Source organism: Prinia subflava, chromosome 9 (assembly GCF_021018805.1).
Source record: "Prinia subflava isolate CZ2003 ecotype Zambia chromosome 9, Cam_Psub_1.2, whole genome shotgun sequence".
Lineage (NCBI taxonomy): Eukaryota > Metazoa > Chordata > Aves > Passeriformes > Cisticolidae > Prinia > Prinia subflava.
The window spans coordinates 34,733,159-34,755,862 of NC_086255.1; the positions used below are offsets into that span (position 1 = coordinate 34,733,159).

At 42.1% G+C, this 22,704-nt stretch overlaps 1 protein-coding gene across 2 annotated transcripts in view; it reads left to right on the forward strand.

The window, feature by feature from the left end:
• Positions 1 to 22,704, forward strand: part of CTNNA3 (catenin alpha 3) — a 419,849-nt gene that overhangs the window by 304,950 nt on the left and 92,195 nt on the right. For both annotated transcript variants that reach the window (XM_063406388.1, XM_063406390.1), the window contains one exon: positions 11,697 to 11,897. In XM_063406388.1, the coding sequence (XP_063262458.1) occupies positions 11,697 to 11,897 (201 nt within the window). The remainder of the gene's footprint in view (positions 1 to 11,696; positions 11,898 to 22,704) is intronic.

Genomic DNA, 22,704 nt, shown 5'->3' on the forward strand with positions numbered 1-22,704 from the left:
CTGAGCAAGTAGGCAGGACTAAGGACCTGGGTAGTGCAGTTCAGCACTGGACTTGGCATTTCGATGACTTGAGGTCTCCATTCAGAAATTGAAATTTCGTGTTGAATTCCTGCTCTGTTCTTACTGAATTTCAGGAAGTTGTTGCTGAGACTTTGTTAGCTGTGAGATTTGTTTCTCATCACAAGCTTTGCAAACAGTTGGCATCTTCCTCAGAAGTTTTGAAGACTGATGCATTTGGAATTCACTTTGTATGGGATTTGGCAGCCTTTGAAGCATGGTCTAAGATGCATGGGTGTGATGTAGATTTGGATTAATTTTTTGTGTGTTTATTTCCTAACAGGCTGCTTGCTAGTGGCTTTCCAGCTGCAGTTGTGGCAGTAGCTTTTAATGGTTTTGTGCAGCTTTGCAGGAATTGATTTATTTGGTTTTTGTAATGAGGCCTACTGGAAACATATACACGTGTTCCCAAAAACTGGTATGAAACTAAGCACAACTAAATGGTAAGGGAAGATTCTGGCCAATGGCATTAAGAGTTAAGGGTGACAGTACTACTGTGGTGCAGAATGTGGGACTCTGTTTCAAGGATAAGATACAAAATCTTTATCTGGGACAGCAGGTTCCAGTTGTGTTGTAGTCCTGAAACTGGAGTGTGCTTTTATTACTGAAAGCAGCATGTCAAATCTGTCTGTCCTTTCAAAATGACACATGAGAAAACAGACTTGCATATGAGCACAGGATGAGCAGAAGCTGATTGTGGAATGTGATATGTTCCCTGAGGTTCCCCTCTTGTGAACCTCTTATCAAGCACCTCTATACCAATGAGGTTTTCTTGATAATCCAAAGGCAGCCTGCCTTTGGCAGCTGCAGCAGCTGGGTAGGACATGTGCTTGTCTTCTACACAGCTGGGAGCCCTTAGCACTTGGGGGAGAAAAAAGGAGTGTGAAATTAGAGAGTCTCATTGAGTAAGCGGGATGCACAAAGCCTGACTTATGCCCTGACTTCTGTTGCCTGTAACTTTAGCAGATACCTCAGGTTTGGTCCCAGAAATTTGGTGGATGGTAGTGTAATAAAACTTCAAACCAAACACATCTCCCAAACTTAGGTCTTGCAAAACCCAAACAAGTTGAAAACCAACCAGCAGCACTCCTGTCTTCCACCAAGAGCAAAAACTGGTACCAGCTTAGATTCGGTGAAAAACTGATCTAATGAAGAGCAGCTTTTCTCTGCAAGTGAGAGGTAACTTTTTAACAGCAAACAACAATTAACAGCAGTTTGCACAGGAGTATCCACCAGGAAAACTGACAAGTTTTTCCCAGCTTAGAAGTTACCATTTCTGTCGGGAGACTTGGGAGTTTCTTACCTCAGTTGTCTCTTGGCAATGAAATGTTTTCTGTCTGTTAACACTTGCCCCTCCCTGCATTGGTTGTTGTGGCAGAAAGTGTTCCTAGATGTTGATCACATGCTTACTACAGCAGGTAGGAGGCTGTTACCATCAAGTCAGTATTTTCACCTGAGCAATCCTTGAAGAGTGGCAGATGGCTATTATCTTTTAACAATATGTTGTAGACCAATGAAATAGCCCCCATTTAACATGAGTCTGCTTTGTAACACAACACAGACTGTGAAACAGGTAACACAGAGCTCTCCAATTTTACACCCCTGATCTTGCAGAAGGAAATAGATATATTATCACATTTGTTAATTCTCCCCTCTCCCCACCTGAGGAAATGAAATCTTTTGAATGTGACAAATTGTCCAAACCTTCCAGCTGATGCAGAGAGACACTGAATATTCTCTAGTAATTGCAAATTTCATCTTCTGCTGATTGGTCCAAACTGGGAAGACTGCCAGCTCTTCATTCTGTGGCATCTGCCCTGAAATTATGAACTAGGTTATCAGCTGTGCATTGGTTTGTAAGATAGGTGCTATGAACTATTTCCACGTAATCTGGCTAGTTATTTCCCTGTTCCAAAAACTTCTCATTTACAGTGAGATAAGTCTCAGTGTAATTCCTGGCATAAACTAATTCCTTCAGATAATCCCTTACCCAGAGAACATTGCTTTTGCCATTTTAGACTTAAAGGTTTATGATTTATCAAGGCCTTTCTGAGTTTTTAAGAGAGATTTTCATGAAGTTAGGCAATATTTTAGCTAGATTTGGATTCTGAATGCAGAATTTAGAAAGCAACAATAAATTTTCCATTTCCCAGCCACAGAAGGGCAGAAAACAAATTTATTTATGCCCTGTTTAGGGCCAGCTCATATTTCACCTAGGGCAATAAAAGTGCAGACGTCAGTTCTTCTCTTTTGGCAGAGCAAATGATATGGAAAATTGAATCTCAACTTTCATAGCATTGAGAATACACCTTTGTTTTTCTTTTTTTTTTTGGTAGCTTCTATCTGCTTTAATTAGTGGGGTGTTTAAGCAACTCTGCATTGAAACCAGGCAGGCATGTGAGGCACAAAAGACCAAGCAGAGGCTTGTGGAGCATTTTTTATGGGACACAGCCCTCTGATTATATGAAGAGAATTCTCTCCTGTAGTTCAGCACTCTCCTGTAGACAGTTCCAGCAGGCTGCTGCAAAAATAATGGCAACGAAGAAACAAAGGAGCAAATTGCCAGGAAAAGTCTCTCTCCTTCTGTAGTTCATCTTCTGGAAAAAGAAGCCTCCCAGAATTTTTACCTGAGGTTTATAAAAGTGACAGAAAGGGAAAAACTGTCTTTTGTATTTTTTGAGAGGAAATGTTCTGAGGAGAATAATGAATGCTCTGGCTGTGCAGTGTGGAAATGAAGAGAACGGGCCCAGACTGGGTATAAAGAAAATGGTTATCCTGTGTAGTTTCTGAGCTGGCTGCCATATACTAAGGGAAAATGTGACAGGATTTTTTAAGGCAAATAATTCTCCATTTATCCAGGAGCTAAAATGAAGAGTGAAAAGTAATTACTATGTCTAAGATAAGAAGCTGAAAGGAAAAGTCTAAGTTACGGCTGCCTGTCTGTGGCAAATGTTCTGAACAATTGTATGTCAGAGTCTGTAAAAGGCCTTGCTGATGTGGAAGAGGCGTGTTCCAGTCATTTGGAGAGCCTGGTATGCCCATACTCCTTGGCTGCCAGCTGTTACTGTTCTTCCCTCTCTATCACATTGTGGTTGGAGGGGATGTGGAGGTCTAGTCCGTCCTGCTGCTCACAGCTGGCTCTGTGTTGCATTCAGACCGAGAACAGCCTCTTCGGAGTTCTTTGTTCTGGTGAATCCCATTATCCTTGCGGTGATTTCCTATCTCCTGCCCCAGTCCTCAGCAGCTTCATTGTGACTGCTACTGCTCATTTGGCAGCCTCCCCCTGAAGAAGTGAAAAAAGTCAATTAACCTGTTAATGCAGAATTAAGATTACATGGCAATGTTTGTCTACTATTCTGCGTTCACTAGAATTTAAATACCTAAAAAGCATTGTCAGAGGAGAAGGATGTCTGCTGATTGCCTCATGGCTTCTTGGATCTGTCTGGAAGCACTGTAAATTTTTATTTACACCTAACACAGTATTAGCTACTTTTGGGAGCAGTTTAGCAAAGCTGGGTGTATAAAGCAGGTTAGTTGAAGTAGAACTTGCTGTGGAAGAGGAAGTGGGGACTTTTTGTCAGTCCCCATATTTGTGAGCAGATTTAGGAGATCATGGAATTTTAGAGTGGTCTGCACTGGAAGGGACCTTGAAACCCATCTGGTTCCAGACCCCTGCCTCGGGCAGGGATGCCATCAGCTAGTCCAGGTTGCACATGTAGCATGAGGATTCTAATGTAAATAACTGCACATTGAAGTAGCAGTCTCCCTGCTGTAGTTGAGACAGAAAAAGGTTTCCTAGTCTAGTTTTGCTAGGAAAAGGTTTGCTGCTCATGTTGGCCAAATGGTGTTCTGGTCACTGTTGTCAGGGGTTCGTGTGGTCAGATTAAGGTTGAAGGGGTGTATTCCATTGTATTTCAAGAAGCTGAAGTTGCTGAATTTGTTAAGAAGATAAATTACCCTCTTGCAAGAAATTCACTGGTTTTGGTTATAACTACTTTGGTGAAGAGAATGTTCTTCTATGAGAGAATTGTTGTTAACATCATGATTACCTGGGTTATCAACATAACAATTACTGAGGTTCATAGCTGAGACATGGCTAATCTGAGTAAAATTTGCTGTGTTCATTTTGGAATTTAGTAGTAGTTGAAAAGGGGTGGGAGAGTATATTGCAAACACAGTTGGTGGTTACAGTGATTTCTAAGGATTAAACAGAATGCTCTATTTCACTTAGTCTCCATTGTCTCCTCTTTCCTGCTACCATTTCCAATTCCTTGTTTTCCCTTCTGGTCCTACAGACTCAGCAGCATGTTGCAGAAAATTAATACATTAAAAATTCTATGTTGCTTCTGTACATTGTCGAGGGGGAGTATGAACCATCTCCTGTAAGTTTAGAATAAAAACTGAGCTAAGCGTTCTTGGGTGATTGTGGCCAGAGAAGAGAAGTGGGTGCCTCTGGGGCCCAGGTCCTTGCAGATCTGTACAGGTATATGTGGAGGAGGAGGTGGATTGTCAGAATCAGTCATTTCTTCAGCCCACTAGAGCAGGGTATGGTTAAGGGGACTGGGCCGAGGGAAGGGGCTGGGGCACAGCTCCCTGAGTGCATCACCCTGGCAATGCTGCTGGGGGAAGGAAGGGCTTCCTTGGCCTTGCAGCCCAGGGGACAGCTGAAGGCTGGAGATGGAGAAGTGACCACTGGCCAGCTGGGTATGTGGGCATTTTTGCTTTTTGTGGCTTCCCTTTGTCTCTGTCCTATCCCAGTGTTCATGCTTGTAGCCTGCTTCTTGTCTGCCTGTGTTCTCTCCAGATCCTTACCTAGATCTAGGTTGGCTTGTGTACTTCTACAGGGAACTTCACTGATTTCAGGGCTCTCTGAGCTTGGCTTGTGTGAAGCTTTGGGAGAGGAGAGGCACTGAAACATGCTGAGAGCCTAAGCTGGTGCTTCCTTCATTTTCCCCGGGTCCTGGAATACATCTGGATGCCGAGTGGGGAAGCTGACAATCCCAAAACCTGTCTGTGGGTGGGATTTTGTGCTCACAAAATGGAGGGCAAGGATTGAAGCAGAAGCAGTTAGCATCTCAAACCAACCAAATCTTATTGTAAGCATGTTAAAAGGAATGAGGAAAAGAGATTAAACTCTGGAAAGGATTAATATTACTGTAAGATTCTCACTCATGCAGGGGGAGAAATTTTCTGTAATATGAAACCTCTATCAGTTAGTTAAACTGATAATTTTGGGCTGCCAACTCTGTAATTAGTAGATATTTATTTAAGACATAAGAAACTTTATGGCTGTTTCAGTGGTGATGTGGCAGAGAATTTTGGGTGGGCTTGGTTTTACTGTGAGGATTGGGTTGTTTTTGTTGATGTTTTTCTGTAGTGTTTTTGTTTGCGGTTTTTTTTTTTTTAGCTTTCATGAGTTTAGACACTGACATTTTAGATTCATTCATGCCTATATGAATGAAAATGAACCTTAAGGAGAAGCTGCCAACTCAATCAATGCTTTGTTCACCCTAAGGTAAAATTTGGAAGAAATACACACTTCAGTTAGTATTTTCTGGGAACAGAAGTGAAGCCAGTGTTTCAGAATACAGGTTGAAGTTTCTAAAGACAGGAAGTATTGTGTCTCTTTTCCCTGAAAGTAATCTGTAGGGACTTGCACAGATAATAGTAGATCCTGAAGAACATTGCCTAGGGGAGCACCTTTATGCTATTCCCTCTCTTCTCTCCTCACAGTCATCTTCCATCCTTTCTTTTCTGTTGTCTTCTAGCTTTTGGCTTGCAGCCTTCAGCTCCCTGTTAGAGAGAGGTACCATATATCTGTATCATGTCCTGTGGTACTGGATGATCCTGGATTTTACCCTTTTCCCAAGTTAACCTACTGTTTCCTGGACCACTCTGGCAAGTTCTGTAGATTTTTTCCTTCAGGAAAATCTGTCCCATCAACATGACGCATACATGTTAACTCAGGAGGCTTCTCACATATGTGCTTGATCTTTCTTGGTGTCACAATTCCCCTTTCAGGTGGAGGTTATAGTTAAACAGTGCTGAAAAAGTCTGCCACAAAGGGAATAATAAATTAATTTTCTGTAGCACCTAGGAACATCAGCATTTGCACCCACTTGTGTGCATCAGTTAATTTCTGGTCTTCACAGGCAATTCCTTCAAATGTTTCCCTCTGCTCTAATGGAGAGACAATTTTTTCCCTTATACCAAGTCCCAAGTTTCCTTGGTTTTCCTGCTGAGCAGTTGCCTGTTGGTGCATTTTTCCAGCTTGTCAGGTTGGTCTGGGTGCCAGCCCTGTCCTCTGCAGTATGAGCTGGCTGGGCTGCCCGGTCGCTGTCACCTCTGGAGCTGCTCAGGATGTGCTCTGTGTTCCTGTTAAACATTCCCAGCCTCCTCAGCCCCTTCCTGAGGAGCCCTGGCCAGCTTTGTCCCCCTGCCTGCTCCTCAGTCTGCCTGCAGGGCTGGCTCCTGCCTGTGGTGCTCACCTGCCCTCATTTCCCTGTGGGGAGCCTGGGGACACTGGCACCAGTGTCCTTCAGCTCAGGGATAAGCAGAGCACTTCCCCCATGCACAGAGCCAGTCCTTCATCACTCAAAGGAAGCAGTTTGTCCATGCTTGATTTGCCCCTTGTAATAAATCAGTGCTGTTTTTTTCCTAATAATCTTCTTGTCCTTCTGGTGCCTGGAAATGTTTTCCTTGAGGTCTGGCTCTATAATTTTTACAGGAGCTGAGGTGAAGCTTTAGCCCATTGCTTTCTGGATGCTCCTTGCCTTTTAAGCTGGACAGCAGCCACTTCGGTGCTTCTTGTGTTATGGCTCTGTGTCTAAAACCAGAGTATTTTGGAAGTGGGAATGCATTTGGCTAAATACCAGATAACTGGGAACTGTGACTGTCAGTACCACCCTTGGTCTGAGACAGAATGACAGTGTTGTCAGATGGATTAGCAACAAACAATATTAGAAATTACTTAGTTTCTTAGGTTTGGCAGATGAAGAATGTATAGCTAATACAATTAGAGAAGAAAGGATATGTATTTTCCTTGTTCTAAGCAATTATTTTTCTGCACTTTTCTATTAATTTAAAAATGTTTCTCTTGAAATTGCCATGAACTTCGGACATTAAGTGATTACCAGTGATTTTATTTCTGAGTAGTGACTAAGACACTGTCATGCTTGTAGAATATAGATACTTTATTAGAAGAGCTGCAAGTGCCAAGAAAATCTATTTCTTAAGATTGCTGATGGAGATTTAGCCTTGAGCATTATCTGAACTTCAGTATGTAGCAAAAAAGGTGGGAATTGGATTAACTTTTTTTTTCTGTCTAAATACAAGAAAGGTGGTAACAGGGAGTTGTATACTGGGACTTGCACTTTCTGCTTAGCTGCTTTGTTCTCTTAGCTTCAGCACTAACACTTGCTAAATCTAAGTATGGATGTTCTTACCATTTGTTTGCTCTCAGATGTCCTTCTGGAGTTCATCAAAGCATTATGAGTCTGTGAGAGCATGTCTTTTGCCATACCAGATAGTGCCATTATTGAAAAACTTGGACTCCTTTTCTGATGAGCACTCTAAGGTACCATGCCCAGGGGATAGGAGTTATCTCAAGGGAAGCAGCGTCTTGTACAAAATTTTTCTGTGCTTCCCATTTTATCATGCCAACAGATGGGAAAAGATAGAAATCATTTTTTGGCTAGACTATCACTGCATACATTCCTAATTTAATGATTTAGGGCTTGCAGAAAAGAATTTTATTTTCTGTCTTGTCTTCAGGAGACCAAGTTGAGTTTTATAATGCTTCTTCATGCATTACATTTTTAAAATTTCTAAATTTTTTTCTTTTCTTTTTCATAATGTCTGTATTTAGTTCACAATTCTATTTTTTTTTTTAGCTGAGCAGAGAAACTTTAATTAAAGTGCTTCAACTGGGGCCTTATCAGTGCCAAGTGGAATGGAAGGGCATCACCTGTCTTTTTCTTAGATGACATGCAGAGGAAGAGCTATTGATTTTGTCCGGGAGACAGTCTGAGTCATGGCTTTGGCAGATGACTTTATTAGCCATTGGTTAGCTCAGTTGAGATATAATTTTTGGCCATTTTTGACTAACACCAAGATCCCAGAGACAAATCAGAAGGTACAGTGCTCTGCCCGTGATAATTGCTGTGGCAACCATGGCAATCTGCCAATTCCTTAAACATCTATCAATCCACTGTTACAATTAACTCTTCTGCTAGACATTGACTCACGACAAAGAGATGGTCCATCATCCTAATCTTCCTTTTCTGCTTTGGAAAGTAAGATACTTGGCCGAAAATCAAAAGTTGACCTAATGCCTTTGGTATAGGAGGAGGAAGTATCTGTAAGAAAGACAGAGGCTAAAAGAGTCTCAGCTGGACTGTGAGCAGTGCTGTTTCTTTTCTTTCCTATTAGCTCTCCTCAGGCAAAATGTATAAGCTTACTTGTGCCTTGGGGAAATGAAGTTAAGCTAAGTTTTATTGATGGTGAAGTAGCTCATCTGGAAGAGCCTCCGAGCACGGTGAGAGGCTGCCTTGCTGGCTGTGGTTATTCAGCTGCTGGGCAGTGCCCGTGCTGGGCACAGGCTCACTGGTGATTTTTGTGCGTGCTGTGCTGCCAAGGGCTCGGGACTGTGGGACACACAGATGGCACTGGGCAGCTTCCCTGGGCGGATGGAGCAAGAAAAGCTGTTGCACTGCTCTTCTAGTATGAGGTGATGGACAACACAAAATTAATAGAGTCTGTATCCTTCTTGTTCATCTTTGAAACACAGGATCTGAGAGCATACATCAGTCTCATTTATATCCAGTTCTAAAAGGGTTTGGAAGTAGTCTTAGCAGTTAGGAAGGAAACTGCTGATGGGAATCTCAGGCTTACAACGTACAGGTCCAATTGCATTTCTGTTGAACATCCACTCTCAAGTTTGCTGTTCCATGAAAATGTTGTTTGTGACATCCCTTTGAAAATGGGAAGCTGGGAGCTTTCCACCATGTGTTCCATTCATACAGTATGTCCATGAGGCCAATGTGCAGTTGTATTTTTTTAGAGCCCCGAGATTCATGTCATATGAAATAAAGGTGACTGTTTTTCCATGATGGAGATTTTGCTTGGTAGGTCCCAGAAGAGCCCCGCCTTTCTCTTTAGACAGGATTAAGCCCTTTAATTGCTGTTTGCTGGACAGTAAAAAGCAGTGTATTCTTCATGGCAAGGCCTGTGAAGTGGTGGTGGTGCTGTCCATTCTGTCACTGTCTCTGCTTATGCATGGACAGTATTAAAACTAATACAGTGGTGGCCCATAGTGCTTCATTTTGGATGTAACTGTGGCAGCAAAAGTGGGGGTTTTTAGTCATTTCTCCTGCATGCTGTGCGTGTCAGACCTCTGTCTCCATCGTTGTGCACATTGACAAACTGGTTTGTTTGGAAGCCTCTCCCTGTGGAAGCACACAGGAAGAGATGCCTGGAAAAGGAAAGGTGAGCTACAAACCTGTACAGCACAGGTTAGAACCTGGAACATCTTTGTGCAGCTGCTTATTTGACCCCTTCTTTCCAGCTGGGTGTGTTGTGTTTGACACTGGAGGAACTGAGCTGGCTGCCCGTGCTCTGAGTGCTCTGTTTGCATGGAGCTGTCAGTCCCTGGGTGCAGCTACCAAATACGCCCATGCTGAATGTGAAAAACGAGGGTCACTTTGTAAAATTCAAAAGTTTAATAAAAAAATACAAATAGACAATCGGGAGACAATAAGAACAAAAGTATTCTTTTACAGGTGCCTGGGTACCCTCACATGGGATTTACTATGTGGGTACACTGCTTAACAAAAGAGTCATCCCTTAAAAACACTAGTGTGTTGAATATTCATACATTACATACGTGATTCAAACATTCCTTTCAAATCGTAGGTGTTCCTGTTTAATCTCAACTCCCCTCCCTTCTCCCTTCCATCTGTAAATCTGGCCTTCTTATGGCTCCATACAGTCATAGAGCTATGCCATAAATCTTTTCTCAGAGCCTTTTTAGAGTCATTGCTGCTATCTCTTATCAAGCTAGGATACTGTGAAAAATTCTTTGGTTATCTTCTCTGTTTCTCAAGCTAATTACAAAAGCATCTTTATATAACACAGTTTCTATTTTACTATTATTCTATAACCTAAAAGCTACGTTTACCATATTACTGAAAGAAACTATATGAATACAGCATAACTTCCCAACATAGCACGAGATATTCATTTTAATATGTGCAAAAAGCCAGTTATGCAATATGCGTTTATAACACTGAACACACAGTGCTGACAAAGTCAGCGTTGCTAAACTCCTCATTTTCTGCACACCATGGAGGTGGTGACATGGGTCTGAAAAGGATAAAGATGATTTATGTTTACAGAGACATTCTGCTATGCAGCCATTTCATAAACTGAAGCAGAATTCATAGGTTTTTGCATAGAATCCCAAGATAGTCATGCCAGACCCAGGTAGCAGTTTAGGATTACCTAATGGTGTGTTTTATCTGTACAAGTTACTGTGATTGTCTAATTTATTGGATAACATAAAACATAATTTAATACTCATGTACAGAATGACAGTCATGTGAATTAACAGGAAAGCTGTAAGCTCTGAATTAATTCATGGCTTAGTGCGAGGGAAGTTTCAGCGGTACTTCTGAAGATGGAGCAGATCTACTGCCTTCACTGCATATCTAATGTTCTTGTAGTATGCTCTCTTGAGAGACAAAGCAGATTGTAGATCTGTGTAGGAAAGGAAATTCAATACCAGCACTAGCAGGGAAGTTTTTACGAAGTATTTAGGCTTTAAAGCAGTGAACGTATTATAATTTAAAACTGTATTTTATGACACAATCTTTGTACCATAAGTTTAATTTTATATTTGCATTACTTTGCCTATAAAAAAAGGGAATGTATCCTTCAGTATTGCTTGTATAGATGGAAATATTAACACACCACATATCTATTCTCTCTGTAGTTCTTGACATTACTGCCTTCTAGCTTGATTTGAATCCTTACTTGTGCTTGTTACACTTCAGTTTAGGACCAGTCTTTAGTTCTGAGATTTTCACCTTTGTCCTTCCTGCTGATGTATTTTTCCCCATTTCTATGTATTTGGGCATCAAAGAATGGTTTGGTAAGCACAAGTACAACTTCACTATTGCCAGTTGAAAAATTTTTATCTAGAAGAACAGAGGGGTGGTGGTTTGCTCATTTAGCATGAGCATCCTACGGCATCGATGTAAAAGAAGTTAGTTTAGTTGTTGGGCAGTTGTTTGTCATTGGAGACGCATCTCATTGTAGACGATCTTGTCACAGTGGCTTAAGAAGGTTTCAACAGTAAAGTAGCAGCTTTAATAAACTTCTCTTTATTTTGCAGATATTTAGTTTGTACTTTGTAAGGTTTTGTGGTTTTCATACTTCTATGACACTTTGTGACTCAGTCTTTCATTGTTGCTCTTGCCTATAGGAGAGCATTACAGTGCCTTTGAATGGCAGGAACCAGTAAATTGTTAGGAGACCTTCGAGGCGGTTCGGTGTAGGTTTGCCACTGTGAGTTTCGCAGCCTGTGGAAGCAGTGTGTGAGTGCATGGGTGGGTGTTAAAGCGGTGCTGTTGTTCTTGCAGAGAGCCACATCCTGGAGGACGTGAACCGCTGCATCGTGGCGCTGCGGGAGCAGGACGCCGAGGGCCTGGACCGCGCGGCGGGCGCCGTGCGCGGCCGCGCCGCCAGGGTCGCACACGTGGTGGCGGGCGAGATGGACAGCTTCGAGCCGGGGCCGTACACCGAGGGCGTCATGGCCCACGTCCAGCACCTCACCGCGGCTGGTAAGGCTCAGCACCGCGGCTGGTGAGGCTCAGCACTGCGGCCTGATGGCCGCGCAGCTTCGCCTGCATTGCGAGTCCTGTGGGGCACCCATGTAATGCACGGCAGTGCCCTCAGGATTGGTTCCCTCAGAGGTCTCTACTCTCCTTTTAGCAGGCTGTGGAGTTAGCACGGGACCGTGCGGTTCTAAACTAACGCTTAAAATTTTATTTGAATTATGGGATCTCTGTACGGTTTCTTGAGTTACGGAGACTGTTCCTGGGGTCCTTAATGCGTGTAACATTGTTTGGAGACTTGTAACTAATGAAGTAGCAGCTTCCACTTCTTGCACTGGCCTCACCGCACCTCTCTAATCAGATGAAAGGCAGACTCAGAGAAGCAGGTGCACGATTTGTGTGTACTGCCACTTTAAAGGCTGTTAAGCAGTAATCAGATGTCACAAAAAGTCTTCAGTTCTGCAAAACAAATTTGAAATGCTCTACAATGTTGAGCAGTCTCCTTTACATTTCCACAATATTAAAAAAGAGGGCATCCTATGTTGGAAAATGCCTGTACTGGCCACAGGGGGTGTAATTGCACTGTTCCATAAATGGTTCCTGCGTTTTCCATGAGTGAATCTCTGGGTTTTCATAATGTATACTTAATTTAAAAAAAAAAAAAAAATCTGTGGAGTTCCCAGTATTTCCGTGTTTTAACTGGTTGCAAGTCTAACAGTTGGGCAGTTAAACTGCTAAGAGATTTTCTGGCAATCCCTGGAATATAGGATTTGGCTTCCTGAACTCAGAAGTCTAATTCCCAGCTCTGTCAGTCTAAACAAATGTCTAGTACCTTACATTTAACTGACATTTGCTTTATTTTACCACAAGAAAAGACAAGAATTTTGTTTGAGCTCTTTCTTAATAAGTTCAAATATGTCCAGGGCAGAACTGTCCTCATGTGAACAAGCGTAAACTGGCATTGCAGTGAAGTGGCAAAAGAGACAGAACAGTGGGAACTCTTTGAAATAGGCTTGCCTGTTTTTATCTTGTTTTCTGATATTTTGATGAGAAAATTGAAAAAATTTCACCATTGCACTCCTTTCTTCATGACTTCTGGAAGTACTGTGTCAAATACTGAGAGGGAAGCAGCACAGAAAAACGTAGTTTTGATTCTTGTGTGAAAGCTGAGCCCGTTTTTCTTGCAACTGATCTGTTTAAAGACATTAGGAGTTGACATTGATTTGTTCTGTTGCCTGCTTTGGCAGTAGTATATATAATACACCTAAACCTGTCTGTCTGCAGAAGCCACGGAGGTGAAAAAATGGTTGTGCTTGGAATGTGTGCTTGTTTCAAGGGACATCAAGCACGGTCACATCTCAAATGACTTTGCAGTACTTCAAAGAATTCACTGTCTTTATGTTGTTCAATAGGAGTGGAAAAAACCTACATATACTTCTCACTTTCACCTGTATATATATATGATCTGCAGTGAACAGATATTGAACTGTGTGAGGGCTGCTTGGTTTTATTTAACTTGTTCAGCTTACAGGTGAAATGCAGGTAGGTTGTAGCTTTAGGTGTAACTAAACCATTCTATCCCAGCTAGGTCTGTCAGGCCCAGCTGATTGCAAGGGGACACTTCATTAGGAGAGAACTCTGTATTTATGCTGCCATAACCTCTTCAGTTAACTTTCACAAATAAACTTGGGCAGTGAAGGGCTTTCTTTATGCCTAAGGAAGAGGTACAGTGTCACGGATGAGAAATTGTTGTAGGCAGAGTATAGAGTTCATGAAAATAAAATTACAGACATGGAGCATACATGGAAGTAGCAGAGAACTAAAAATGAAAACAGAATAGTAAATGGGAGAAGACATAGGAAGGATTCAGATTGGAGGTAACAGAAGGGAGAAAATTTGCATTACGAGGAGCAGCTATATTTACTGTTTGTTAAGACAAAGATAGAGGTTAAATTGTAGAGTATATGATGAGGTAATTTATAAGGAAGGAAAGATGTTTAATTCTCTGCACTGCAGTATGCAAGGAAAGGGCAGAAGATCACTAAATCTGTCCCTTCAGCTGGAAGACAACAGATGTATTTAAGATAACTTGAGCTATTCAACAGTAGTATCATAATACTGCCACAAAATGAGTGTCAAAAACTGGAGCCTAATTTCTTAGCTCAGGTGTAATCTGCTGTACATACGAGCTGTTGGCAGCCAAGTGCCTCTCTGCAGCACCATACAATAGAGTGTCTGCTCTCTCAGGTGTATTTATCCTGTTCCTGTTTCACCCCTTCCCTTTCCCTGAACAAGGAGGAAAACCCCAAGAAGACTCACAACCAGGCTCTGTAAAAGCCCCATCTGTGGTGTGGAGTTGAGCTTTTAGAATAAGCAGTACCAGAGCTGAAGTTGTCTTTGCAGCCGTGCTGTCCCTTGATTTGTCCTCTGTGTGTGCATGACGTGCATTAGGACACTGTGGTTATGTGCTCATACCAGCTGTGTGAGCAGACAGCCGCTTTAGCAGGTCACTGCACGGGCATATGCCAGGGTCACCCATTCCAGAAAGCTGCTGTCCACAGGCTCCATTTACAATTTAATGAAGCCTAGGGCTGTGGAGGAGAGTGCACGATCTCGTGTTGGCCACAGGTACAGAGGGCCTGGATGATCTTAGTCTTTCTGGACCGAAATGCTGCTGTGACTCTGTAGCTGCGCTGCCAGGGCCTTGCAGAGTGTGTGCTGACCCCCAGTGCTTGAGGCTGTGCTGGTGGGGTGCAGGGCTGCTCCTGCTGTGGAGGAGCGCTGTGCTGGCTGTGCCCCTGTCCCACACCAGTGACACCGGGCTGCTCTGTGTCCCCTGCTCTCAGGTGGTGTGGGAAGGGAAGAGCAGCAGAGCGTTCCTGCCAAGGCCCCAGTGCAGATGGGTGTCAGTCAGCACTGAGCGTCACGGCCCAGGTCTGTGTGCCACCCTGGGGACCCTGCAGAGGTGTTCAGCCGTGGGGCTGTGTGTGTTCACAGGGGGGCAGTGGGGTTAGCCCAGCAGCGTCTGTCGGACTGGACAGGGGTAAAGGAGTTGAGCTTGGGGCTGTGTTCTGCTGTGGGTAAGGCTGTAAAAATGTCACTGCTGGAGCCTCTGTCGTTCCTAGTGTCTGGCACTGTTTGTTAAATTGAAATACACAGGTTGGTGCATTTTGGTAGGGTTTGTGTACTGTTGTATCCAAGCAAGGCGAAACCTTTAGGAACTCTGTTTATAAAATCTGAAGGTATTTCTTCTTCAGAGCTGGAAGGGGGACCTTGTTCTGTACTTTTAAATACCAGTCTCCTCTGTTATTTTATTGCCTGCCAGTGTCTGCAGCAGTTAAATTTAAGTCAACAATTTATATTACGGCATATATCTGTTGATAGAGTAAAAAGTCTGTATTGTAAATTTGGTCTGCAGTTCTTCTTTAATGCCAAAGTATAATGATATACATATATATAAATATATTTATGTATATTATAAATATACATTTAATATAAATACATACATAAATTCTTTAGTTACTTAGATGTCTACAGGTCTTGTGAAAAAAACAGTGGAAAGGGTGAAGCATTTTAACTGCCTCAAGTCTGCAGTGGGCCAAAGACATTAAGCTTTTAGACCTCTTCTGGAGTGCTTGGGTATGTGTTCAGTGATTTTCTTTAAAACCTTCACAGGCCTCAGTTACTTTTTGGGCAGCATATTTTAACATGATATTATGTGCCAGTATGAATTAATTTATTTATTTATGCTAATGCATTTATTTATTTATTTATTGGTCCCAAGATTGCTGTTTTGGTCGCCTTCCAGTCTCCCCTTTCCCTTTATAGCCCTTTCAGTGTGGGCACTTGAACAGCCCTGGATTAATACTGATCTACTACACCTGAAACAAAGCTTTCCTGTACAGTAATTTATTAACTGAGTCTCCAGCATGGATTAAACCTACTATATTGCTTTCCTCTGGGAAAAGGTAATTTATCTTAGCCGTAAAAAGACAGTGGTGTTTTCATGATACAAGTTCCATCTTGGGCTTTTTATTCAGCTTTCCCATGTCTTGCAAGCCTGTGTGCACAAGCTATTGGTTTGTGTTTTCCTGGCTGCTTCACTTGCCTTTTTCAGTTCCAGTTTACAGGTTTGTCCCAGCAACTTATGTGAAATGACTTTCAGTTTCCTTTGTCCCTGCCTCGAGTCTTCTGCAGCAGGTGTCTGTTCTTCTTCAGAAATGTGACTCCTTCCTCCTGAGAGGAAATGCAAGAGGGGGCTGTTTCCTCCTGCCTGCTGTGACACTTAGTACTTATTTTGTCATCTTTTGGCAAAGCCAAAAGCCAGCAGGGGGAGAGAGGAGCACCTCCCGAGACTTCGCTGGCTTTTCCTAGGATGTGTCTTCAGATGGGATCCTTAGATGAGGTGAATGGGCTGTTTGAGGTCCTTACCTCTTGTAGAACAAAAAATACCAGTATGACCAACTTTATTCTAAATTATTTAGGGGTGGCTAAAATGAGGTGAATGAACCTTACTCATTCTGTGGGGCACACAAAAAAATAATAGGTTTTATTAATTTAGAAAGACAGTGAAAAACTATTTTTCACCAGTTGTTCATCACTGTCAGAGCGCGATCTAAAGAGAATACTTGCTGTTCAAGTCTGTTCAGTATTCAGTGATTTTTACCCTTGCTTATGAAACCCAAAGACTGCTGAAGAAGGGGATTGATTCTTGTCACTTCAAAATATACAAAAAAGTGAAAATCCCCAAAACCTTTGAAGAAGGAGAGGCCTGAGCACGCAAGCTTATGGAACTGGTGAACTTGTGAACTTGGTGCACAACCCAGACAAGGAACACCTTATAAGAAACTGTTGAACAGAATTATTTTAAAAGCTAAAAGGGAAGAAAAAGGGCCAAGAAAAATGCTGAGGGTATTTACATGACCTAGCCTAAAACATGCCTTTTTATAAGGTACATGATGATTTTAAGACTGTAACTCAAGCAATAACCATTCGTTCTTGTGGCTGGTACTCTATTACATCAATAACCTCCATTTCTGGAGTCTGCAGTGAGGCTTTTTTTTGTAGGGCTCTGTTCTGATCCTTCTGTGAAATTCTGTTAAATGTCTGTAAAATGTTGTCTTTAAACACTGGATTTTGATTCCAATATAAGAATGTTTTGGAAAACAGAAAGGAAATACCAACACTTTTTGTGTTTCAGGTAATCAAAAAATGACCCTGAACACTGTAAATTCTTTTTGCCAATCTCTTCTCCCTTTCCTGTAGCTCAAAAATATCTTTGCTTCGCTGTTAATAAGAGTGTCATGCTCATGTTGATTACGGGCACTGTGTTTCCAGGAACTCTCCTCCTCCTAAAGAGAAACTGCAGTGAGAGCACCATTTAAAATGCAGCATTGGTATGGAGTAAATACGTGTTTCTGAAGGTAAAACTCTGGTTTTGCAGGGTTCGGTTGAGTTCTGATGCTTTTTTGGCTGTTAGGTCATTTTCCTGGATTAGGATCGTAAATACCTTTCTGTGATCTGCCATGGATTTGGCACACATGGTCTTGCTCCATGGAAGTTAATGGGGAGAGGGTGGGAGGTGGGGGAAGGGTCTTGTGGCCTGGGTGACATTGGTGGAAGAACTGGGAAAGTGAGGATGTTGGGTGAATTCTAAGTCTTGTTCCCATGGTAATGAATTCGCCAGTTTGTTGAAGCCTGGTTTACCTACAGTCTAATTTTGGAGCAGAGGACACTTGGGGAAGCCTTCCTTAAAGTGAGAATGGCACTGAACACCAGTGATGTCTTTGTTCCTGCAATTTCCACAGACCCTACAGGGAAAGTGAGAATGGCAGTATACTAATGGACAGTAATGGCTTTTTTTTCTCACTCCAGTGTTTTGTGGACTTGGGATTTTGGTTGGTTGGTTGGTTTGTTGGATTTTTGCAAGTAGAATTGCCCTTCTGTAGTCATTGTATGTGACATTTTGTGATAAATCTTCCCTCGCTTTGAGCTACGTTAAGAAATAACTTGGGACTTGCCAATATCTGTATAACTTTATCCCTTTTAATATATCTCTCTCTTTTAGATCTCAAGGACCACTAGACTGGTTCAGTAGAGTCCTTTCACTAATGACAGCCCTTCCCTACGCTGATAAGAAGATCAGGGAATTCCTGCTGTTCCTTTTACTGTGTATTTTAAGCTGCACAAAGTTATCTCTATGCCCATATCAAAACCATTACCTTCATTTCAGCTGTGATTCTTGCACAACCCCTTAAGTGCCTTGACCTCTGTACTGTTAAGGACATTTCATTCACTCTCAGCTCAGTCAGTTTTGGAATGTGTTTTCCAGAGCCTCTGGGACACACTTTTATCTCATTGCTGTTGTCATAATGTGTATCTTGTGATCTTGCACCTACAAACCCCAATGCTATTGTTACTTGGCATTTTTGGGGCGTTATGAGCATGCTGTGTCTGTTGCACTTGTCCGTGGTTAACTTGCTATGTCTCAGGCACCAGCTGATTATTTATTTCCTTTGCCATTCCACATTCAAAAAGTCCTTTCATCCTGTTGTCTTTTAGAGCAGTGTAATATGTTGGGGATGGCATCTTTCTTACAGAAGCTGAAGATTTTGTCTGTTTTACAAGCTTTTTGCAGTTAGGAACATTTCAGTTCTTAAAGAGCAGCTTTGGGTTCATCTGATACCTGTCCTGGAGCCATCACATTTACTTGTCAGAGCGTGATTTGCCCCCTAAGCAGGATTGTGAACTGAGTAACTTGATTTCCTAAATCAGTACTTAAGAGTTCATTGTCTATTTCATTGTATCTATGAGGACTATTTTGGTTTAAAATGTGAATATGAATCCAGTCTCAGTAAGGATTTCCTTAGAACTGAAAAACTGCAGTATCTTTTTGTTCTTCAACTGTAGCTCACTCTTCAGTTCTTCATAGAGATGATTTCCAAACTGGAATTTACAAAAGGCACCTTTCACAGTTTTCATTTTTGCATGTAATACATGTTTGTTTTATAGTAAAATTCACGGTTTTGTGCCATGCTCTATCATAATCATAAAATTATATGATTGCCCCGCCTCCCTCCAATAATATTTCCAACTACATACATCTAACTCCACTCTGAGATTTTTTTTTAGTGATTCCTTTCTGGCAGCATGCCCTCGGCTCTTCGTGCTTCCTTCCTTATAAACCATGAACTTTTAGATGTTGAAATGATGCAGTTGCTCTTGATGGGGGGAGCATATGCATAATTCAGTAGGATTTATGTATGCCTGTGTATGTATGTTTGGATTATAAATCTGTTAACGTGGTGAAATTGATTCTTGCTGAAATCATAAATGATAAGCTTGTCTTCATTTTGTTCACCTTGTCTCAGTAAGTCTGTTACCACCATTCGTGGCACTGTTTGGAGAAGTGGCATTGAATGCATTATATGCCAAATAAATTGCTGTAAACAGGGCTTCTCCTCGATTTCTGGGGACTGCATTCTATTTTCTGCCAGAATTCCACTGCTGGGCGAGGTTGTCTGGGAAGCTGGTTTTGTTTGCTGCAGCCTTTGTTTTGTGGCACAGTCGATGAGAACTCTAGACCACATCTTCTGTTCACCCAGTGCTATTGAACAGCTGCAGTTGTTTGGAATAATTCAGGAGTAGCAGACAACGTGCAAGGAATGCATCCATCAGAATTGAAGCATTTGTCATGGAGTTCCATGCAGGAATGTACAACTGTCTGTCACTCACGCTGTTTTTTGATTGTTGTCAGGCATTAAAAATTCAATGGTAGACAGCTTCAGTAAGCAGATGGGAAGGTCTGTATCTTGAGTGTTGTGCAGAAAAGTTGTTGCAGAATTCCTCAGCCTTTCCAAGCACTGTAAAGTAGCAGCCATGCTTACATTAGTGTTTCCTAGGACCTTACTTTTGATGTTGAGAGAGGCTTATGATAATTACCTGAAACCGATTGCTTGTCTGAAGTCAGAAGTGTTTAGTGAGCAATTCTAGACGATATCAGCATACTGTTGGTTTAGATATGCTTCTTGTTTAGGAAGGGGAGGCTAGATTTCAGGAAATACTGTGAAGCAGATCTCTGAGGAAGCATTCATGGTAAAATAAACAATATTTAATGATAATATGCCAAGCATCAAAGTTGGTATGTGGATTATAGCAAGAGCACCAAAACAAGATGGGCAAGATCTAAGAGTGTGACCTTGGAAAGAGGATGGCACCCACTGTACACTTCCCAAAGTAGGCTTTGCCAAACTCAAGCTGGGGAAAAGCTTTCTGGAGAACGGGGGATACTGAGGATGGGCTGGGCCTTAGTGCAGGTCACTTGTGGGAAGGGGAGAGGCTGAGAGTTGAATGTGGGGAGGTGGCAGCCAAGGGACAATAGATAGAGAAACTGCAGCTTCCCAAGAGCATTGCAGTGACTCTGGTGCCACTCACTCTTGGCAGAGACAGGGCACAACTAAGGGCAGTGGCCACAAGCTGTGGCAGAGAAAATCAGGGAGCGTGTGAACAGAGCAGGGGGTTTATTCCCTACAGCGCAGCACTAGAACAGAGATGCAGTGACATTTCTGTCTCTGAAGGTTTTCAAGACTTAGCTGGACCAAGCTGTGACTGACCTGATGTTGTGTTGGTCTTGTTCTAACAGTGATATGCAGAATCCTTTTCAAATTATGTGTGTAGGATTTTTTCCCTGTGTTAGACACCAGCTGCATTCACGTAAGAACCATCTTTTTTGGGTAATGAAATGTTTTAACATGGGCATTCATACTCTGCTGTAGTAATCTCAAATTCTTTCAGAGGAGTTTTCTCTGCTTAGTGACTTCCTTATAAGAAATACATACTGTTACTATTGAGAAGGACTTGGGATGTAGAAGTGTTCGCATATGCTTCATTCAAAATCCAGATTTCTCCACAACACTATACAGACCTCCTATATGAGATATTGTGTATTAAATGGTGGTCAAGCATAGAAACAGTGCAGATGGATGCAATCCATCTGTGGTTTAGTGTGATGCATTTCCAAAAAGGCAAAGAAGCATTTAAAATCTGTAGGTGCTCTGTTTTTTAAAGTGTTTGTTTACTCTTCAGTGTGCTCTTTTCAAACCGTGGTAATTACTTTCTTTTCCTGAGAACTAATAGTAAAATTTTCAGCAGTGCTCCAGATTTCTTTCAAATAACAACGTAGTCCTCTTGTGTTTATTTTATTTGTTCACTTGTCTTGCGTCTCTTTTATTCTGTGAGAGATAGGTAAGGCAAGTAAAGAATCTGTACCTAAAAAAACCTTTAGAGTTTGTATCTTAATAGTGTTAGAAGCAATGCTAGTTTTATTCAGCATAGTTTTACTCAGTTTCTAACTGTTGTTTGTGAGCTGATAACTGAATTTCTTGAATCTTTAATAGTTTGCTGTTCTGTATCTTGGAGGAAAATCGTTATGTCTGCATTGCAGGTTGGGAGGAAGCTTTTCTTGTAGTCAGTCTTTGTAAACTCTAAACCTAAGTAAAGAACAAAAACATCTTGGGAACCTTTTCAGTCTTTCCATAGTCTCTCCACAGAATTGGATGTAGCAGGAAATGTAATTGGCAGTTCCCCTCTTGTCTGTCAGCAGTCTACTGCAGCTGGAGTTCTCCCTGAGTGTCTGTGCAGAACAGTCAGTACCTGTTACAAGGGATTCTCCAAGTGTTCCTTTACATTCTGGTACAGAACTTGCTGTAGCTGAAGAAGTTCTCCCTGCTGGTAGCAGTAGCATTGGCAGTAATAGCCATAAGTGTTGCTAATTTATTTAAACACTAGTTGACTGTGCTGGTTTGAAAGCAAAACCAGTGAAACTCCAAGTCAGAAATACAATTTAATAGAGAGAGAACAAACAACAAAAAAGATAAAAATAAAATAAAATAAGACAAATGCAACAGTACAAAGGAGCACTGACAGAGTCAGAATGCAAACCTGACACCCTGTTGGTCAGGGTGTTGGGAGCAGCCCACAGTGAGTCCTCCCACAGTGACAGATGTGGCTCTGTTGGAGTAGGGATGATTCTCGAGAAAGGGTCCAGTCATCCTCTGGGAATCCAGTGGGAACAGCTCCCTTGGTGTTTGGGATTGCTGTTTTATCCCGGTGGAAAGGCTTTGGCTGCTCCCCCTGGGTGGAGCATCTCCCAATGGAATGAGGTGATGTTATCAGTCCTGTGAGAGCCTTCAATGGCCCATTCACAGGGGATGTCCCTCAGAGGAGGATGGGTGGAGGAAGAGATAAGAAGGCACTGCCTTATCTGATGGTGTTATCAGGTGTCCCATTAACAGAAGGCATCTGCCCTCCTCCCCTCCTAGAGTTACAAGAGATAAAGAACTATATCTCCAAATGGACTTCAACAGATGAAAATAGAATACACATTTTTGGTAACATTTTCCAATCCAAGACATTGATGGAGAGATTTCAGGTAATACTGAAGAAGTTTCCCTGCGTAAGGAACTCATTAGAGACAGGTCACAGCATCCAAAAGAGTAGAAAGAGAATTTAAGTAATTTTTTGTGTTATTGGTAGGCAGTTGGTAAGACAAGGTTTCTGTGTAGGGCAGAGTGTGTAGTGCAGGGTGCAGTTGTGGTGGGCATAGAGTGCCAACAGCCCTTCAGGTTCCTGCTTTGAGCCCTTGGAGACCTCTTGAATTTGTCACCTTGGCCACAAACAAGCTGCCCATTGCTATTTCATCTTCTGCAACTAGCAGGTTTATTGCTCTCAAATGATTGTCTGCTACAATTGAACATTCTCATTAAATGTACCAGCATCCCTTTGTGACTCTCTGATTTTAATCCATCTCAGTATC